The sequence below is a fragment of the Numida meleagris genome, chromosome 1 (genome assembly GCF_002078875.1).
Source record: "Numida meleagris isolate 19003 breed g44 Domestic line chromosome 1, NumMel1.0, whole genome shotgun sequence".
Classification (NCBI taxonomy): Eukaryota; Metazoa; Chordata; class Aves; order Galliformes; family Numididae; genus Numida; species Numida meleagris.
The window spans coordinates 141,828,553-141,847,219 of record NC_034409.1 but is presented as its reverse complement, the minus strand read 5'-3'; the positions used below and the strand labels follow the sequence as shown (position 1 = coordinate 141,847,219).

The 18,667-nt window shown below is 37.5% G+C and overlaps 1 protein-coding gene across 2 annotated transcripts in view; it reads left to right on the top strand.

The window, feature by feature from the left end:
* The window catches only part of PCCA (propionyl-CoA carboxylase alpha subunit), a 273,195-nt gene that overhangs the window by 100,788 nt on the left and 153,740 nt on the right, over positions 1-18,667 (top strand). For both annotated transcript variants that reach the window (XM_021416023.1, XM_021416032.1), the window contains 3 exons: positions 320-422; positions 5,115-5,209; positions 14,072-14,222. In XM_021416023.1, the coding sequence (XP_021271698.1) occupies positions 320-422; positions 5,115-5,209; positions 14,072-14,222 (349 nt within the window). The remainder of the gene's footprint in view (positions 1-319; positions 423-5,114; positions 5,210-14,071; positions 14,223-18,667) is intronic.

Genomic DNA, 18,667 nt, shown 5'->3' with positions numbered 1-18,667 from the left:
TGTTTTTTACATTTTTCCTGCTTTCTACAAGAGAAAATACAAATAAAAAAATACACAAATAACTGCTGTAAACACACAGACTTTTTAAACACTTTGAAATTCTCTGCGCTTTGAATGTGTAATTTTGTTTTCTGTGTAACTGAAGAAAGAAAAAAAGACATTCATTATAGAATCAAATGCTGCAACTTGTTTTTGGATGTATGTTCATTGACTGAATACTGAGAGATTACTTGAATGAAGAAGTGTTCCTTCTTGTATGCTTCAGAAGTTGACTTAATGTATTAAATACAGATTGTTCTTTTTGTTTTGGTTATTTAAGGGAAGGTTTTAGGTTTTCATCTCAAGAAGCTGCTTCAAGTTTTGGTGATGATCGCTTACTGATAGAAAAGTTCATTGATAACCCTCGTCACATAGAAATCCAGGTTTGTATTGTTATTACTGCTTTTTAATTAAAGAGGTTCAAACTGCTAAACCAAACAAAGTTCATGTTGGAGGCATTTCAAGCACAGGGGATGTCAGTGTGACTGTGTAGAGCGCCTTTGTTTTGCACTCCAAGTTCCACATTTAGCAGAGCTCCCTAGATTACCTGTTCTAATAGAAACCTTGAGTATCGTGTTTTTGGTGGTAATTTGGGTAGCCCTTGAGTAGTCCTATTTTTTATTTCTGTGACAGATAAGTTCAGTGATTATTTCCACAATTTTTATATGTACTGCATTTTATTTTAGAAGGAGAACAGAGATGCATTTTAAAGTAACTAATAGTTTAGGAGTCTGTGGTGTCCTTCCACCCTTAACCTGGTACTTGGTGGGCTTGATGAAGCTTTAGGGAATATTTTTTCAAGCATTAGGCTAAAAAAGGCCTAGAGTCTTTTGTTTTCCTGTATCTTGAACCATTGCTCAAACTGCATGGCTATCATACACAGTGCAGCCTTCCTGTTTTGAGTCTCTAGCCTTTCTTTAGCAGGAAGACAATGAACCATACTCAGTTCATTGAAAAAAAAAAAAAAATATATATATATATATGTATATAGGACTGTGGGTATTTGTCCTGAGGGCTGAAGTTTGAACTCTGGATACTGATTCCAGTGCTTGAGCAAGGAGTTCAGGCACTGCCATGTTTAATGGTTTTTCTTGCAAATTGTAGGGTTTTTTTTTTTACTATCATTGCTACCATTTTTTTACGATGAGATTCAGAAGTTTTTTGACAGTAGCTCAATAGCTGAATGAAACAACAACAAATTTGACAGTGTAGAATGATTTGTAGGAGAGAAATATTCAACACATTTTGCCCTGCCAAATACATGCCCACTCAAACATGATGTTCTTCTTTTTTACTTTTTTTCCTGTTTCAATTTAGAACTTCTCTGCACACTAACTTAAAGCATATGTGAAATGAAGAAACAGTCTGCAAAAATGATACTTAAACCCCAACCTATTCTCATTCAAAGGGTCGTGGAAAGACATAGTGAATGTTTAGTTTCAGTGTTAATCTCCAGTAACAAAAGAACTGAAGTTGCTAGAGCATTTTCCTCCACTGTCTCGATAGGACTTATGATTTTGGATACCTATTTCCTTGTTTCTTTTACTATTTTTTTTTAATACCCAGCTCAGTATACCATAATATTCTGTTTCTCTCCATCTGTACAGATTTAGCTTGTAAGTGCTGTAAAATTGAGTTAGATTACTAGGTGGAGTGGAAGATAGGTGCCTTCAGGATGACTGAAGATAAATTTGGAATGAATTTAGAGACTGAAATAAATTTAGTTCATATGTGTTTTTGAGATTGGTCTTCAAGGGACTGTTTGAAATTCGGTTGAACTGGAACAAGTGTGCTCATTTACTCAAGTGTTGTCTTGAATATTCTGAAGTATATATTTTGGCCTGGGATTCTTTTAGTCTTCTTAAAGCTGGCCCTTTGTTCTAATCTAGTTGTCTAAGCTGCCTCTCTGGTCAGTGGAAAGAGTTACGCACTTCCTGAGATTCAGTTCTGCTGCCCGAGAAAATTAGGGATACATCGCTTTCTGAAGGTGCCCCTTTTTCTGCATTGTTTAGAGAGAGACCTTCTGCAGTTTCCTACAGGCTCTTTGATGACTAAAGTTAGATAAGATTTGATTCCTCTATACTTTAATCAGCTGGGGCCAGATTTAGCATTCTGTCTTGATTCCTTTAGGTTTAAAAAAAGGTTACTTTAAAATTAGGCATCACTGTAATTAAGAACAACGGAGTAATTTCATCTAGATTAAAAAGTATAGCTATGCCATTAATAATAATGGTTTTGTTTTTAAGAAAGATACAGTGAGTGTTGTTTTCCTTATGCAAACACTTTGATGATACCTTGTTACAATATAGTAGTGTATCATTTTAACTACCTTTTAATCAGCTTTAGGACATTGACCTTGGTTTGTTTTCAAACTACTAAATATACAAACAATTTGAGACCAGATGCCAAATATTTACTAAGTTAGCAGTAACTTTTAAACAGAACTTTTTTTTAACATTCTCATATAGCTCCAAAGCATTGGTATTTAAAATTGTTAAATAAGGGGCTTCCTGCGTCTAGCTATAAAACAATCACTTTGTAAAACATGAGAAAAGTCTAAAACAATTAACAGGAAAAAAGAGTCCAAATAGACTTTATGCTTGGACTGATTTGAAGTCTTGTCCTGAAATATCTGACATAAAGGATCTGAGTTTAAAATAAGAGTACTTGGAATGTCTAGCCATTACTTGGCTAAATAGCAGACCTGCAACTGGAAATAAAATGTGGCTGATATACAGAAATACAGAAGAAGTTGTGGTACATTGTATTGAATTATTTTAATGTGTAGCTGTACATAAGCTAAACTACTGTCATGACAGTCCCACATAGAGGGACATTCTTTTATAAGAATATTAGGGTATTTAGCAAAATGCCTTACGTGTGACATGCATTTTTAGGGAGATGTACTCTGGAATTCCACTTCATCAGAGATTATGATTTCAATTTTCTGTAAATGTCTTCTGAAATACAATTGTTTTATGAAGTAAGTATCCAGTGAATCCACTGGAGAACGAAATAGTATTCATTTGAAGGTACAGGTTGTATCCAACTTAATGGATACAATACATGTAATGAAATTAATGAAAATATTTACAAGTTGGCTTGAAAAATATTTTATTATTCCCTTGGGAGGGAGTGGGGGAAGTAGAGAGAAGGAGGAGAGAGAGATGATGCGCATCAACTTAATTTCATTGAACATTATAGGACTTTCTTAGTTTCTGTTTTGGTGAGGTTGAAGTCTGTTGTAAGCTGTAGTCTTTGTGATGATGCACAAGTGCTCACAAGGAATCATTCTACTTGCAGGGCAGCAATTTTCCTACCAGGTACCATGCTATGCCCTAGAAGCACTGTTTTAATAACAGCAAGAACAAAAAATATTTTGTTCTCCCAAATGTGTTTCTGTAGAACTCAATGGTGTTTAGTTCTGGACTGGATGATTTAGAGCTGGAGTGGGAAGTTGCTTTAGATGCTGTTGGGTTTTCTTTTGCTTTGTGTAAGGGGAGCCTGTTACAGAATCTAGCATCTGACTAGAGTACCCTGGTGCTGCCTGCTGCTAAACCTTCCAGAGGTCAAGGAAGAGGGCTTTGGGACAACCTGTAGTTTAGAAAATCCCTTGATGTCTTCTTTGTATTGTCATTCTTGTAGAGCTTTTTCTAAGGGATTTTTCCTCTAGGAAGTTCTTGTGGGAGCCCAGTGGAATTCCTGAGGAAAAGATAAGTCAGATCCTACAGGAGGACAGAGCACTCTGGCTCTGATACTGCACAGTGCACGAGTTACCTTCATGAGATCAGTGCCTCATTTTCAGTTACATCGACTCAGATTATTCACGCATCAGGAAACATTGGTGTCATAGATGCAGGAATTCATCTTGCTTAGTGCCACACTCACTCTGTGGTGTTAAGAGGAATAATGAATAATACAGATTCTTTGTCACAAATGTCAGTAGATATGGTTGAGTTCACACAGTTTGAAGAAGATTGTCTCCATTTTTTTTATCTTGTCTGTTTTCAGTGTAGAACTGCAATGTTAAAGAATGAAGCATGAATATTGGCACAGGTTCCAGCAGATCAGAGCAGGAAGATAGATGGAAGAAAATGGATTAGAAGGAAAATTTTATAAGGGACAAGGGAGCAGGTGTGGTCTGCAAGTGAACAAATTGTTCAAAGAATAAGTGCTTTGAGTACAACAAGATGGGAAAAAGTCTGCTTGAATCCTCAAACCCAGTATCCTGCTACTTGAAATGGCTGCACTGTACGGAAGAATTCATAAAGTGATAGAGTTCCTTTTCTTAGTTTTCCTTCCAGCTTGAATTTGCAGAATCAGCTGAGAGTTCTGCTATGCTGAATTTGTGTTTTTTTTTTTTTTTTTTCCCCAAACATATAATGTAGTTAGTTGGATCTAGATGCTTGACTGGATGTTTAACTTCTTCATGGTCTGAAGCTGCAGTCAAGAACTGTAGTTGACTCAATTTTTGAGAAAGTCCTCGAAACCACTAATTTCCATTGAAAATGTTAAGGAAGTAGCAAATTTTATTCTCTGACAAAAGATTTGAAAGTTTCTGGAGAGTTTTTCTTAGTCATTAATGACGGGATGCTCAGTCTACTAAGAAAAATGTATTAGTTGTAGTTTCTGAAAGTTTTTGTAATTCAAGAGCTAAATTTGACATGCTTCAAGATTTTACTCTCCTTTGTTGACAAAAAATAATGCTTAACAACATGATTCTGAGTGTTTCATTATGCAATACAGTTTTAGAGGCTTGAAAATGTAACTTTTCAATCTTTTGATTTCTGACTTCTTTCAATTCTGAGCTTGTTTGGAAGCTCTCACAAGACATGAGTGCTCCTTGACATATGTAAACTACAGGATGTCTTTAAAGTAATCCTGTTTAGAATTTTGAAGTAGCATTTGACTAGTATTTTGTATACAATTGTTCTTCTATGCTAGCATTTTTCCCCAGTATTTATTTCTAGATTGGAAAAAAAAAAAAAGTGATTGAATGCTGTATTATAGCAGTATATTGTCAAAAGACTCTATGCATTTGTCTGTGGGGTAATAGCAGCATGTTATTATTTCAGGTATTAGCAGACAAACATGGCAATGCCTTGTGGTTGAATGAAAGGGAGTGCTCTATTCAGAGAAGAAATCAAAAAGTTGTGGAGGAAGCACCAAGGTATGTATACTGGACTCTATGCAGCTACAGTTACTGAAAAGACTTGTGGAAAGCTGATTTCATTATTTGTACAATTGCAAGCAAAGTTTATTTAAAAAGATGTAAAGAAAATAGTTGCTGTGTTTTAGTATGTTACAGCCATTTGAGTGTAGTGCAATTTTACTGTACTTTAGAGGGTAGCTGGATCTTGCTTCATTATGTCCTTCGGTAAGAAAAAAAAATGATATTTTGTTATATTTTTTCATGATCTTGTATCAAATAGATGTGTATCTTACCAGTCAAATATATGGAGTATATGAGATGACTTGCTTAATACATCTGAGATATTCCTTTCCTTTACTGTTCAGCTTTTGGATTTGAAAGTCAAATAAAATATGGAATTAAGATCTCTAGGAATGGTAAACTGGATATTTGACTGTTATAGTAATTATCAAGGAGCCAGATAATTCAGGCTTTTTTTCTATTCTGAAATGAATATTAAGTTCTAAACGCTCTGCACCACTTTTACTACTGTTCACAGTAGTGAATTATGGATGTAGGTGTCCACTAACTCAGAAATCCTAAATGATCTTAAAACCATGGTTTTCAAATGGAACTGAAATACAGTGATTCTGTGCAAGGTATGGTCTTTCTGTGTTCTCTATTGTGTGATGTCCATCAGAGAGTATATGCAGAAAAAAGTGCAGGAGGAAGTTCTTATTTCAGAAGGACAGGCAGAGACTACTTGTGGGAATTCCCTACATTGTGGATTCACCAGTTGGAATGGGATTGACATTTTTACAACATAGAACTGTGATGCAACAGCTTAGGTAGGATATGAGGGAAAGCATATGATTCAAGTGATGTTTATTTATAGGCAGCATACAAATTAACGTTGGACCAACATTGTGGGTGGGACTGGCACTGCTTGTGACCTAGATTTTAAATTAAAAAAAAAAAGAAGGATACAAACCCAGTAATAAATGCTTAAATAGCTTTTGTTGCTTCCTGTAGCTCGTCTGGATTTCTCAGAAGTATTACGCCTAGGAATCTGACTGTGTTTGTGTTTATGCAGTATGAAGGCTTCACGTCCCAGAATAATATGTGTGTGCATATATGTATACCTAAGCACTTAGGAGAGTTTTTTGTCTCAGCAGTACATATAAGTTGCTTCCTGCTCATGCTCCATGCCTGTGGTGAATTAAAAGGAGTGATGTATCTTTCTCTTACCAGCCAACCGTGACTAACCAGAGCATTTCTTTCATCAGAAATATCAGCCTTTTAACTTTCTTGAGCCTCTCTGTTAGAGTTGCCAGTAAGTTTTCTTACTACTTTCTATAATTCTAGAAAAGAGTGTGGGCAAGCCAACAGCTTCCAAAATTTGGCATGAAAATTCCTCTTTCTCACCGCTGTTGATCGTTTCAGACCTTCCCAGCCCTTTACTGACAGCTTTGGAAGCCTCATCTGCCTTACAGCTGCTTGCAATTGACTGCAGAATCCTTCCTGGTAGTAGTGATGGTTCAGCTCACCTAACTGATTAATGACTCCTGGACACATCGATTCTTGAGGAAGTATGCTGTCCTCACTAGATTATTAATATTTTTCCCCTCCTGTTTTATGTGATAGCTGCCATTAAGAGCTCTGAGCTAGGTCAAAGCCCCTTATTTATATTGCATAAAGCTGAGGAGATAGGGATGTTTTAGGTTATTTGTATTTTGTACAACTCTGGCCTTGTCTCAAATGTGTTTTGATTCACTTTCTGGCTGTGGTGGCTTTTTCTGATGTACTTAACTGATTTTAAGAGACAGACTCTTGGGGACCATTTGAGTTTGAAAATAATCTGTATGATTTTTCTAAGCAAAGTTAGGTCTGCAGCTGTCAAACATGTCTTGATGGGGTCATCTTGAGTTTGAATCTCTGGTTTTCCCAGGGAAGTTGTCTTGTTTTAAAATGAAACAAAACATAAACACTCAAAAGAGGAGTGTTCTGCTCTTTAGCACCCTGAGCTTACAGTATTTAAGGGAGTCCTTGTGTTCATGGGGGATCAGTCCTCCAGTCTCAAACAGGAGACTAACAAACCTTGTTTATTCCCTTCTACCATAGTCAGTTGTCTCACTGTGTCTCTTCGAAAAAGCAAGGATGGTAAGATCATCTGAGCATTGACATTGTTTTAGTTAGTGCAGGGCAGAGGCTTCCTGTGATGCTCTGGGAGCTGGACAAAACTTCTGGTGACTTGGAAGAATTTTGTCTTCAGCTTCAGACCTTTTTTGGCTTTTCACTTCTGTCATGGTTTTATGATTTTTTTTACCGGTATTCCACATCATAACATCATGTAAAGCACTGGGAGTTAAAGCTCCAGTTTCATGGATCGTGGATAGTTCCAGGTACCTGGTTCTCAGAAGAGAAGAACTACATCCCCAGTGGACTTTGCATTTCCGTTTTCCATTCAGAGGGAAATATAAAACTGTTTGCACACGAGACAGCCCTTTTTCCCTTTCTGCTCGTCTTTGCAGTGTGTGTGCTCCCTAGCTGTCTCACCTTCAGCATTAGAGTAAGGCCTTCAGTTTTTGGACACTCTCTCTCATTTTATTTGATTTATTAGCCTCAATTCCAATTATATTGCATTATATTGTGTTATCTTGCATCCTTATATCTTATTTAGTAAATCAACTTTCCTCCTCACATCATTGCCGCTGTTTTGTTTTTGGGCCCATCTCCCTACCCTTTCCTCTTTTCCCCCCGCCCCATTTAGTCACGGAACCAGGCTGAACCAGCTCGTAAACTGTTGACTACTTCACAGGTTGAAATTTAAACAGGTGAGCAACATCTGTCTGTTGTTTCTTGGTTCAGTTTTTGTTCCTTCTCTCCCAAACTCTCAGTTCCTTTTCAGAGATGGTTACTATGAGACAGTGTGCTTTGGCAAAATAAAATGTTAGGCTGTTGTTGTATTTTTCAGTCTTGTAGGACATTTAAGAAGGGACCAGTCCCCATGTAGATAAGCAAAGCCTAACAACTTACCAGAAAATTCACTGATCCCTTATGATCAACTCCAAATGAATTGATCAGTGGAATGTAAATATACAAGAATCTTAGTTGACTTCCTGTTGAGTAACTGGAGCTCAAAGGTTTGTTCTTAACTTTCTTAAGAGCAGATGTCCTTTCTAGCTGTTTCGGGACCTGTAAAAAGCTCTTTAAAGCATTTTCTTTTGCCTCACCACTTTGGTGAAAGAGTGTCCAGCTGATCAGAGGCACTTCATTATCTGTTTTATTTGATGCCCAAAGTTAGATTTTAACCACATTTTCTGTTTTTGAGTTCAGATTGGCTATTCATTCAGCCATAATTTCCTGAATATGCTTATGACTTTCCACTAAAGTATCTGAAATGGTCTTATGGAGAAATGCAATTGAAATGCTTTTCTACTCACTACGATCATCCAGCATTATCCTTCTCTGTGGCAGTCAAAGAGATCAAACATTTGATCCACTGTGAACTGACCTTTAAGAATCGTGTCTCAAAATGCTTAATGTCAGGACCCTTGCTGTTAAACCTTCTCTGTACAGTTTCAGGTCTTTCCTGTTTGTAGAGTTGTAGGCTGATTTGGGTTGGAAGAGATCTTAAAAACCATCCAGTTCCGACCCCCCGCCATGGGCATGGACACCTCCCACCGGACTGGGTTGTTCAAGGTCCCATCCAACCTGGCCTTGAATGCTTCTGGGGATGGGGCATCTACAGCTTCTCTGGGCAGGCTGTGCCAGTGCCTCACCACCTCAGTGGTGGTACAGCACCTTCCATTCTGTTCTGTAATGTCATGTAAGATCTGTATTATCATGACCATGATCAAGTCCTTAGAACAGGCGTGTCCAACCTGTAGCCCACAGACCACATTTGGCCCTGGGCAGCTATTAAGGTATCCCCAAAAGAACATAAACTTTTAATACTACGATGTGATTTTCAGCAGTACTATTCATGAGTCAGTTGCATGTAACTTGAATGTAGACTGCGTGGATATCAGTGGAACTCTGTGGAGAGGAGGGTGCAGTGCTAACTGGCTCTCGCTCTTTCCAGGCGCTCAGTCAAATCACAACCCATGTCTATTACGCGTTCCATATGCTTGTGCTGCTTGGTGAGAGAGTAACTGCCAATAATGTTTCGACCTACATATATGTGTGTGTCTGTGAATAGAAGTGTTTTTTGTTATTAGGCAGACATGGAAGTTTTCTTATTAAGGATTAAACTTGGGCTTTTGTTATTTCATAAAATAATTCAATAAGTTAACACGTTCACTGTGGAAGAAATATCCAGAAAACTTGAGTGATACTGACAAATTTTGTAATTTTCAATGTCTCATTGAGATCAGAAAAAGTATAAAATAATTTGCAATGTGTTTTTAATTAGTTTGGTGTTACGTATTTAATTAGTGTTTCAGCCAGTTCCAGGAGTTCCTTAAAAGTATGGATCCTGATTATGGGGACATCATTTACTTTTCTGAAGGGAGATGGCTAAGTCAGAGTAAAATGATAAACAGACTTTATGGTTTGCAAAATGAAATCAAGTCATTTATGGAATCAGAAGGGAAATTGTGCCAGAACAGGAAGATGAAAAATAGGTCATGGATTTAGCATTTTTGGTGGATTTGACAGCTCATGGGAATGAGTTAAACATGTGTCTTCAAGGTGAAAATCAACTTGTCCATGCTACGTTTCAGACCATAACAGCCTTTGAAATGAAACTTAAATTATGGTAAACTCAAATTATGGCGAATAATTTCATGCATTTTGATACATTGGCTAAACACAGTCCTGTGAACAGCAAAAAATATGCAGCTGCACTTCCCGTTTTGATAAAAGAATTTAAGAATAGTTTCAAGATTTCAGAAAAAATAATTTTTAATATGTTTACTACTCCATTTTCAGTTGAGATAAATACATTACCTGCAGATTTTAAAATGGAATGTATACAGTTGCAATCAGACATCCAACTCAAAGAAAAATCTGATTGTGTCTCTTTATCAGACTTTCGCAAGCCGTGTCTTACCAGAGAGAAATACCCGTCACTTCACAGTCACGCCTCATTCATGTCATTGGTTTTTGGCAGTATGTACATTTGTGAACAACTGTTTTCATACAGGAGGAATAAAATGAGATCAAAAAGCGAAGGAACTAACTAAGAATTGCAGCCATTTCCATCGAACCGGACACTGATGCATTAGTAAACAAAAACAAGATCAAATATCCCACTAGTTTTATGTTTTTATTGCCCTTTTTTCTATGCCCAGTACAATTCCTCTCCACTCAATGCAACATAAACAAGGCAAAAGGTTGGACACCCATGGCTTAGAACTTGCTAGCTGCCTGCTTGTTCCATTGGTTGTGTCTACTTCAGAGATTTTAGGTATTGCTATGTCTCTTGATATGAATCTTATCACATGAGACCTTCAGAATAAGGTTATTCTTACGACACACTCTCAACTGTTTCCCAAAATTTCAGAGTTTCATCTCAGGTAGGAAATCATTTTCTTAGTATATTTTTTCCTTTTCTTACTAGACATGTGTGTTCAGAATTGCGGTAGACTTATCTATCTTAGACATTAGTTTTGCAAAGTCCTTTTAAATTGTAAGACTCTCTTTCAATTTCAGTTCAAAGGACGAATATGTTTTTTATTATTTGTGCCTGTGACAGCAAGATCTAAGAGGAGATTTCAGAAGGGAAGCTACTTTACCTGTAAGTGCCTGCACTGGAATGCAAGTGAAACAGTCAAACTCTTCTTGTGACCTTGTTGGCATGCACCATTGTTAGCTTCTCTCAGAAATCTTTCTATTCTTGGAAGGTGCACAGACAGCAACTTTTTTCAGTTTCTGCAAGCTTAGTGCTTGCAGAAGCTTGCAGAAGCTTGCTTGGCTTACCTGCCAAGGTGTTATATAAAGTCACCAATAATTTAGAATAGAATAGACAAGAACTTAATGGAATAATATGTCATTGCTGAGTACTGTATGTACAAGTTCTTCTCGGAATTGTGCAGCATGCGCATGTGCCAGAACCACATTTCCTGTCACTCTGTCTGGAAATCCTTGAAGGATTCTGTGAGCCTGTTCTGTTTCTAACTGTACAGAACTTAGATGTGGAGGCCAAAATGGTGTTCTCAAATACTGTAGCGTATTTATGCCTGCAGTGTGGTAGTATGCAGATATCTTGAAGAAGAATGGTTATTGTAGGTAAGAAATTATTTTAAACAAACAGCATGCCCAACTATTTCCTTAGAGCAGATAATCTGACCTTGAAATTTAGAAAATGCAGTTACTATTATCTCCCAGCACAGTGGTTTCTTCAGAGGAAGGTTAATGTTACAAGCTGAGCAGTGACTTGACTTTATCTGAGTGACGATGATAAAGATAGGTTGGGAAACATCTGGTGAATTGGAGGTGGAGAGGTAACATATTGCCCATGTGGTCACCTCTCTGGATGTAGAAACAATAGAACAAAACAATTGGACTGCCTTTGATCAATTTTACAATAGCTTGAAGAAGGTCTTATAAGTGAAATGTCAGGTCTGATCTTATTTGTTCTTTCTGGTGCTTTTATCTTGTGAATCCTTTTTATTTTGCAGCCTTCATGCTGCCATAGGAGCTATTTGGTTGGAAGAATTAAAGGTATATGTGTGAGAAAAAAGTTGAAGTCAGGTTTAAAATGCTGTGTTTTCAAGTGATGGCTAATTATACTGGAGAAGATTTATTTCAGTTGTATAAGGTGAGTGGTTAAAGAATGGAGAAACAATGTTAGGAACAATATGTAAGGAAAAGCAACAGAGGGGAATAGGAAAACTTGAGTTAATTAACCTAGCTGATTGCAGGGATATTCCAGTCGTTTTAGAGCATAAAGCATAACCACGTGGCAGAGATCAAGTTGAGCAGTGTGACACTTCTATTCCATTCTTTGGCTACAGCAGGAGGTGCACAGAGAAATCTCTGACATACATTTAACAAACATAGGGAGACACCACTGTAATAAAGGGGAGTAACTGTCTTTCATCCATATGAGAAGTAATGATGGTTATTCTAGAAATAGAACATTAAGCCAATATTGAAAAGGTTCTGTTCTTCATAAACTACTCATTGACCTTTCATGATCAAAACCTTGCAGAAACCCTGAGTTGAATTGTAAGTTAATGACTCTGTGTAATATGTTATCTGATTGAATCAAAGTAAGAAATATTACGAAACTCTTTTGTTATCGACACCTATTTTTGATAGATAGGGCACAGCTTCACACATCCACCTTTCTTCTTCTCTGATCTGGCGTAGGATCTACTGATAGCTTTCCTGTATTCTGTGATCTTTTCCTGTTGACCCAGTTGTTGCCAAGAAAGATATTTTTTTCCTAAAATTCTGAAACTGCTTGTTTCATTAGAATCCACCCCTGTGGCACTAACTGGACTAGGGTGCTGGGAAGCACTTTTCCCATGGAGAGAAATATCTATTCCATTGCCTTGGGATATTTCCAAGGGATATTTCCTTGCTCTTTGTGTCATGTCAAATATGGTTTGTTATGGCAGAAGTTTCTAGCTGTTGTGCGATTTTCAGTTTTAAAAAAAACAAGACAAAACAACAACCTAGAGGTAAGTCCAGACTGAGGCTTCTGTCTGAGTACAGTCAGGGCACCAGGTGGAGCTTCCCTGCTGTTAGTGGAGCCAATTCATATACATGGAGGCTCTTGCCTGGTCCTTTGTTGAATTAGGACACACTCTTGAAGACACCTCAAGAAGTACATAACATTTGAAGTAGCGGCCTTTCTGTTTTAGCCTTAGAGCTAAGGTAGAAGTTGCTTCCTACTCCTTTACAGAAGTAATTGATAGCTGAGATACATGCCGTAGTATATGTCACCAGAGAAATATAGTAAGTGTGTTTATAACCTCATATAAAGCAAATGGCTACGTGCCATCTTTACTTGAAGGTTGGTGTATGAGGGTGAAAGGCAGCCTATTTCGCAGCTTTGATGGAAAACCACAGAAATTTCCATAGCTATAAATCAACAACCTGCATAGATTGTAACCTGTATATGTTATAAATCCAAATTTACAACATAGAGGAGAGGAACATGCAGGATATATACTATCCTCAATCTTTCAGTGCATTTGGCCAGTGAAGGTGGCGTGTTGATTTCATAGAATGAGAAGGATTGGGATCCCAGTGGATCCCAAGGTCAACTTACAAGTAAAGCTGAGAGAGGAGGTACAGAAGTTGAAGGTTTATCATGGCATTGTTGACTGTGTTTTTGCTAAGTACTGTGATTTTTTCAATCATACACAAATACAGTTCAATCAGTACACAAATTTTTTTCATTACAATTTTACTCTTGTAGGAGGCTCAAATAAATACTTCATGAGTTTCCAGGATTTCTTTATTGCATAGAATATCAATGAAACAGACACAGTTTTGATTTGGAGTCAGAAGACAAATTCTCCTTAGACCTCCTGTCTTGTGTTTTGACATTCTTTTTTCTATTGGACAGTTTCTTTCCTTAACAGTTTCATTATGGCTCTTTATTTCTTAGTTACAGTTTTCATGAAAATAGACATGCCTTCTAAAATACCATGCATTTGTATGTATTTATTTTCATTTAACTTGAATTTTTATAGATCTCGGTGCTCTAAAAAATTAAAGAATATATTTTAGAGAATACTGCTTTTTATCCTTAATTTCTGGTACATTAGTGGTTAATTGTGAGTATGTAGCGTATCTGTTTAGGAGCAGTATAAATGTAAAGGCATACATTTGACAGTTTTCACATGTTGTCATTACTTGAATAATGATACCGGTAGTTTAAACAGAAAATGAAATAATCCTTTTTTTTTTTAACTGAAGAAAGGCATTGTTTTTGTATTGTAGCACTTTTCTAGATCCTGAAACTCGAAGAGCAATGGGAGAACAAGCAGTAGCTCTTGCCAAAGCAGTAAAATATTCCTCTGCTGGAACAGTAGAATTCCTTGTGGACTCCAGTAAGAATTTCTACTTCTTGGAAATGAATACTAGACTTCAGGTAAGAAAAACAGCTCTCCAGATTCAGAAAAGTGTTATTTATAAAAACAGAACATAACCTCCTTCCATACTTAGGGGTCTGCTCCTGCAAAGACTTACACATAACTAAGTTGACGGATGTGAGCACTTCCAACTGAACTTAAAAGATCCAGTCACTTAAGTAAGCCTGTGTATACAAGACTTTGCAGCCTTGAGCCCTTGTAGAGCACTCAAGTAAGCATTCAGAGGTTTTTTTTCTCTTTGTTACACTTGACCTAAAGACCTTTCAAGAGGTCGCTGTTAAGTGCCACTGTGAGCACACAGTAAGTGACTAGCCACTGTGCTCTGATGCTTTTCCCCCTGGTCCCTCAAGTTTCTTTTCTGTTTGATGATCAGTTACTGAGTATCTCTGGGAGGGTGACTGAAGCTATGTGTACATCAGAAATAAAAACACTGGCAATCTGCGTGTGATTGAAAATGTGAGTGGAATGCAACTTTGCTAACACAGGGTAGGATGTTTCTAACAACTCATGGAGTCCGCGGTAGATGTTACAGTGTGCACTGCAAATGAGTGGGCGATCTGTTTCCTGGACAACCGCACTCCTACCTCTCAGTTGACCCTGGTAATGTCTTTCTGGTAATAATCGAAGAAGGCAGGTATATGCCTTGAAGTCTGAATGTCACTCTCAGAAACAGCAAGAAAGTCCAACTTGCAAGAATATAAACACTATCATCACTATCCTCCTTCTCTCACTTTGCTAAATTACACCAGAAAGACTGAAATTTGGAATCAAACAGTACAGTGATTAGCTTCCTTTTCAGTTTTAGCAATGTTTCATTAGGGCTGTGTTCAGCCTGTCGCTTGCACATTTAAGCAGTGATAGAGTGTAATGAGATGCTTGAAATCCTAACATATTTGAATAACTTTGTATAATGGCTGGGTAAATTCATGTTTGGGATAAAGAAATGAGAGAGGATTGGGGCTGGAAGGAGTGAGGGTGTTAAAGGAGCTGGTACCAAGGGAAGACTGCCAGTAAAATTTGCCTTGCCAGGCAGCACTGTTTTTGGAACTACTCATGACAGTTGTAATTTACTTACACTTTTGCTAGGAGATTGTATTCTAGGTGCAGTCTTTTCTACCTTAGATTCTGTTAGAAAGAGCAACTGTTAATTGCTTTTTGTAATTTATTAAAATGTTAAGAGGAATTTCTCTATTTGAACATATTCTTTATAGTTTTCTTGAGCTTGTAGTTCTTGAGAGAACAATTTTCAGATTGAAAGAGAAGGAAGTTCATGTTTGGTTTTCTGTGTAACACACCAGATGTCCAAAGCTATTTCCTTGCTCTAATGTACCACTGGCCATCAATTCCTAAATGGAAATAATGAAGTATCCTTAGAGCTGCTTCTCTTTTCAGTTTGTTTCGTCAAGATGCTATCTTAGCTGTTTTGTGGTGTCTGTCCCCTACCTGCCTTAATGGGTAGTGGTAAGAACTTTTGAAGTTCCAAGCCTCAAGCTTGCTCAACTGTAGAGGACTCCACATACACAGTAAGAAAGCTTCCATGATTCCATCTTTCAGGATTTAAAGTCAGGACTTGAAAGACTCTTTTTGAAATATAGCCTAAGCAGTTTGACAATGCCCTATAATACCAGACTCATTCTTTCCAACACTTAGAGAAATTTACTAATCTTAAATTACAGTACTTGTGTAGATGTTCTTTAATTCCTCTATCCTGAGTCTGTATTGTCTCTAATTAGCATTTCAGCTTGAGGCTGGAGAGGGAGTAGTAATTTTCTCTGATTCTTCCCCAAACTTACCCGATTGGTCTGTCACTTCTTCCAGGTCTCAGGCTTTACTTTCTGTTCAGCTAACAGTTATGCAGCTAACATCTCCCTTCTATTAAGAGCCAAACATAGAAAGTCTAATGAAGCCTTTTTGTCCAGATTTAACTTCAAGATGAGGAATGTCTCCAGATGTACTTCTATTGCTTTGGTCTTTTCCTTTTGCATCTCCCAACTGTGAACAATGACTAAAAGACTCACTTGCCCTGATTTTGAGTAGTACTCAACAGCTGGAAGGACTTCCTTAAATGATAAACATCTTGTCCATAAATCACATTTCTAAGGTCTTTGTCAGTGTCCATTATAGACACAGCTACCTGTCAGCATCATCAGAATGCAACTACTAAATTATGCAATTTTCTGTGTCTGTTTCAATATTTATGCGATCTCAGATCAGATCACTGATCTTGTTACTTTATATTAAGACTTAAGAATAAACTTGCGTAAAGCCAACTAAACCATGTCCAACACTTGACAAGGCTTGCTGATTTCTCCCCTCCATCTCTTTGGTGTATGTCAGGGGTCTTGTAGTGTGTTTTGTAGATTATTTTGTAGTAAATGAGAACTGTTACTGTTTGACCATCTTTTTGGGGAACTCTCTGGGAATATTCCTTTTCTGCTAAACAGTCCTGCAAGTAAAGAATAAAGAGCACCTTGCAGGAAGTTAATATTTTATGTAATTTTTGTGTGAGGTGTTGCTGCAGCATGAGGTTGGAAAGTGATAAAAAGCTTGTGAATCAGCTTCATTGTCTCTTGTATGCTATATAAATCTTTTACAGATGTTTTAATCATTCAGATAGAATGACTTATTCTCTGCTACTGGCAAAGCACTTTTCATTAGTTGCTTTTCTGCCATCTTTCAAAAGCTAGCTGATGAGACACAAGACTGGATAATTGAATAGCAAAACTTGTTATTTTCCCTTTTCACAAGAAAGTGTTCCCTTTCTACAAGGGAACTTCCTGTATGCTGTCAGTTAGTGTACTTTTGGAGCGGTTTCTAGGCAGCTACCACTGCTAAATTGTTGAGGCAGACCAGATGTTGAATATCTGATTCTTTATAGCTGCTCATGCTGTGGTGTGCTTTATGTTACCTAGTTGTCATCAGTCTAATAAAAGGCAGTCATAATCCAAAGTAGCTAAACAAGAGCTTTGAAATAAAAGTTACTGACCCCTAACTTCCAAATAGTGTCAAAGTCTCAGTATCAAACTTCCTTCAGAAGTGCTAGCTTTCACCAGAAATTTTATTTTCCAGTGAAAAGCAGAATGTAGATGTTTTCCTTTTTTTGACTTGATATGAGGAGTCTGCAGTCTGTAAATAAAGAATATCTGTTAAGGTATGGCTTTGCAGTGTGACTAAGCTTCTTAAATGGGAATCAGTTGATGACAGCAAAGGGAAAGTATCAAATGATTGTTTGTAGTACCTTGAAATGAGAAGCATCTCTCATTGGCTTGAGAAAAGCTAAGACAAGTATGATGACTGGTATGAAGAGTACAGTTACTCTAAGTACGGTTTGTGCGTCTGTTTCTCAGATCTGCTCCCAATCTTCCGCCTCCTTCGTGTGTTGAATGATTTAAAATGACAAGTGAACCCTCCCTTCCTCCTCAAAACATAACCAAGTTTGCTTGGAGTAATCTGACTGAAAAGATGAATCGCACAGACTGCATACAATCTATTCAATTCAGTGCAGTGAAGTTGGGAGACACTGTAGTTTGAATAGCAATGTGGTTTCTCCTGGTGACAGTTTGAATATCATTACCTTTTTAGGAATAAAAGTTACTTTTGTAGAATATTCTATCGACGTGTTTCTGTGAAGTTTATTGGAAACCACTGGCATGTCTGTGTTTTTATTTTACAGTTAATTGTAGAGTATTTAACTATTTAATGTAAATGTTGTTTTAAAGTAACTTGTTTCCAGGGCGTAAGGGAAATAAATTTCCACGCATCCGTGAGTTATCACCATGCTAAGATTTTTGTTAATAAGTTCTAGTGCTTTCACCAGACTTTAGTGTCACTTGGAAAATGTGGTATTCCAGAGTTTTCACTGGAATTCACTGTAGAAGCTAACAGTCCCTGCTTTAGAAAACAGAGGAAGAATTATACATGCAACAGTTCTGTCCGTTTCTACTATCATCTGTTTGTCCTTATGACAATATAAAAAGCATGGTTGAGAAATATCTAGAAATACATAGAAATCTGATTAGGTTGGAGTTCCAGTGATGTTTACTCTTCCTTCTGTCAGTCTCGTGATGGTATCTGTATTCTGTTGTACATCATTAGTCAGCACCTGCTGCACGTTTGCTCAGAGAAGGAGAGAAGCGCTGGAAAACATTGCAGCTGCACTGTGTAAGCAGAAGTAGCAAAATGTAAATAGCAAAGTGATGAGCTCAGTCTGGATTGCCGGAGAAAACCAAAGCGAGGAGGGGACTTCAGTATCCATAGCAGACCCATGGGATGGCGAGGGATGGTTTTGTTGTCTTTGCATGCGTAACTGTCTGGAGGATGAATTGTGATAGGTGGGAAGGAGGATGGCAGCAGTGAAAGGGGCTGTCAGTAGTTAGGGGAGTAGATTTCTACAAAGTCTGAATGGAGGGATTTCAAAGTAAAGTCTCAAGTGACTGTTTCTGCC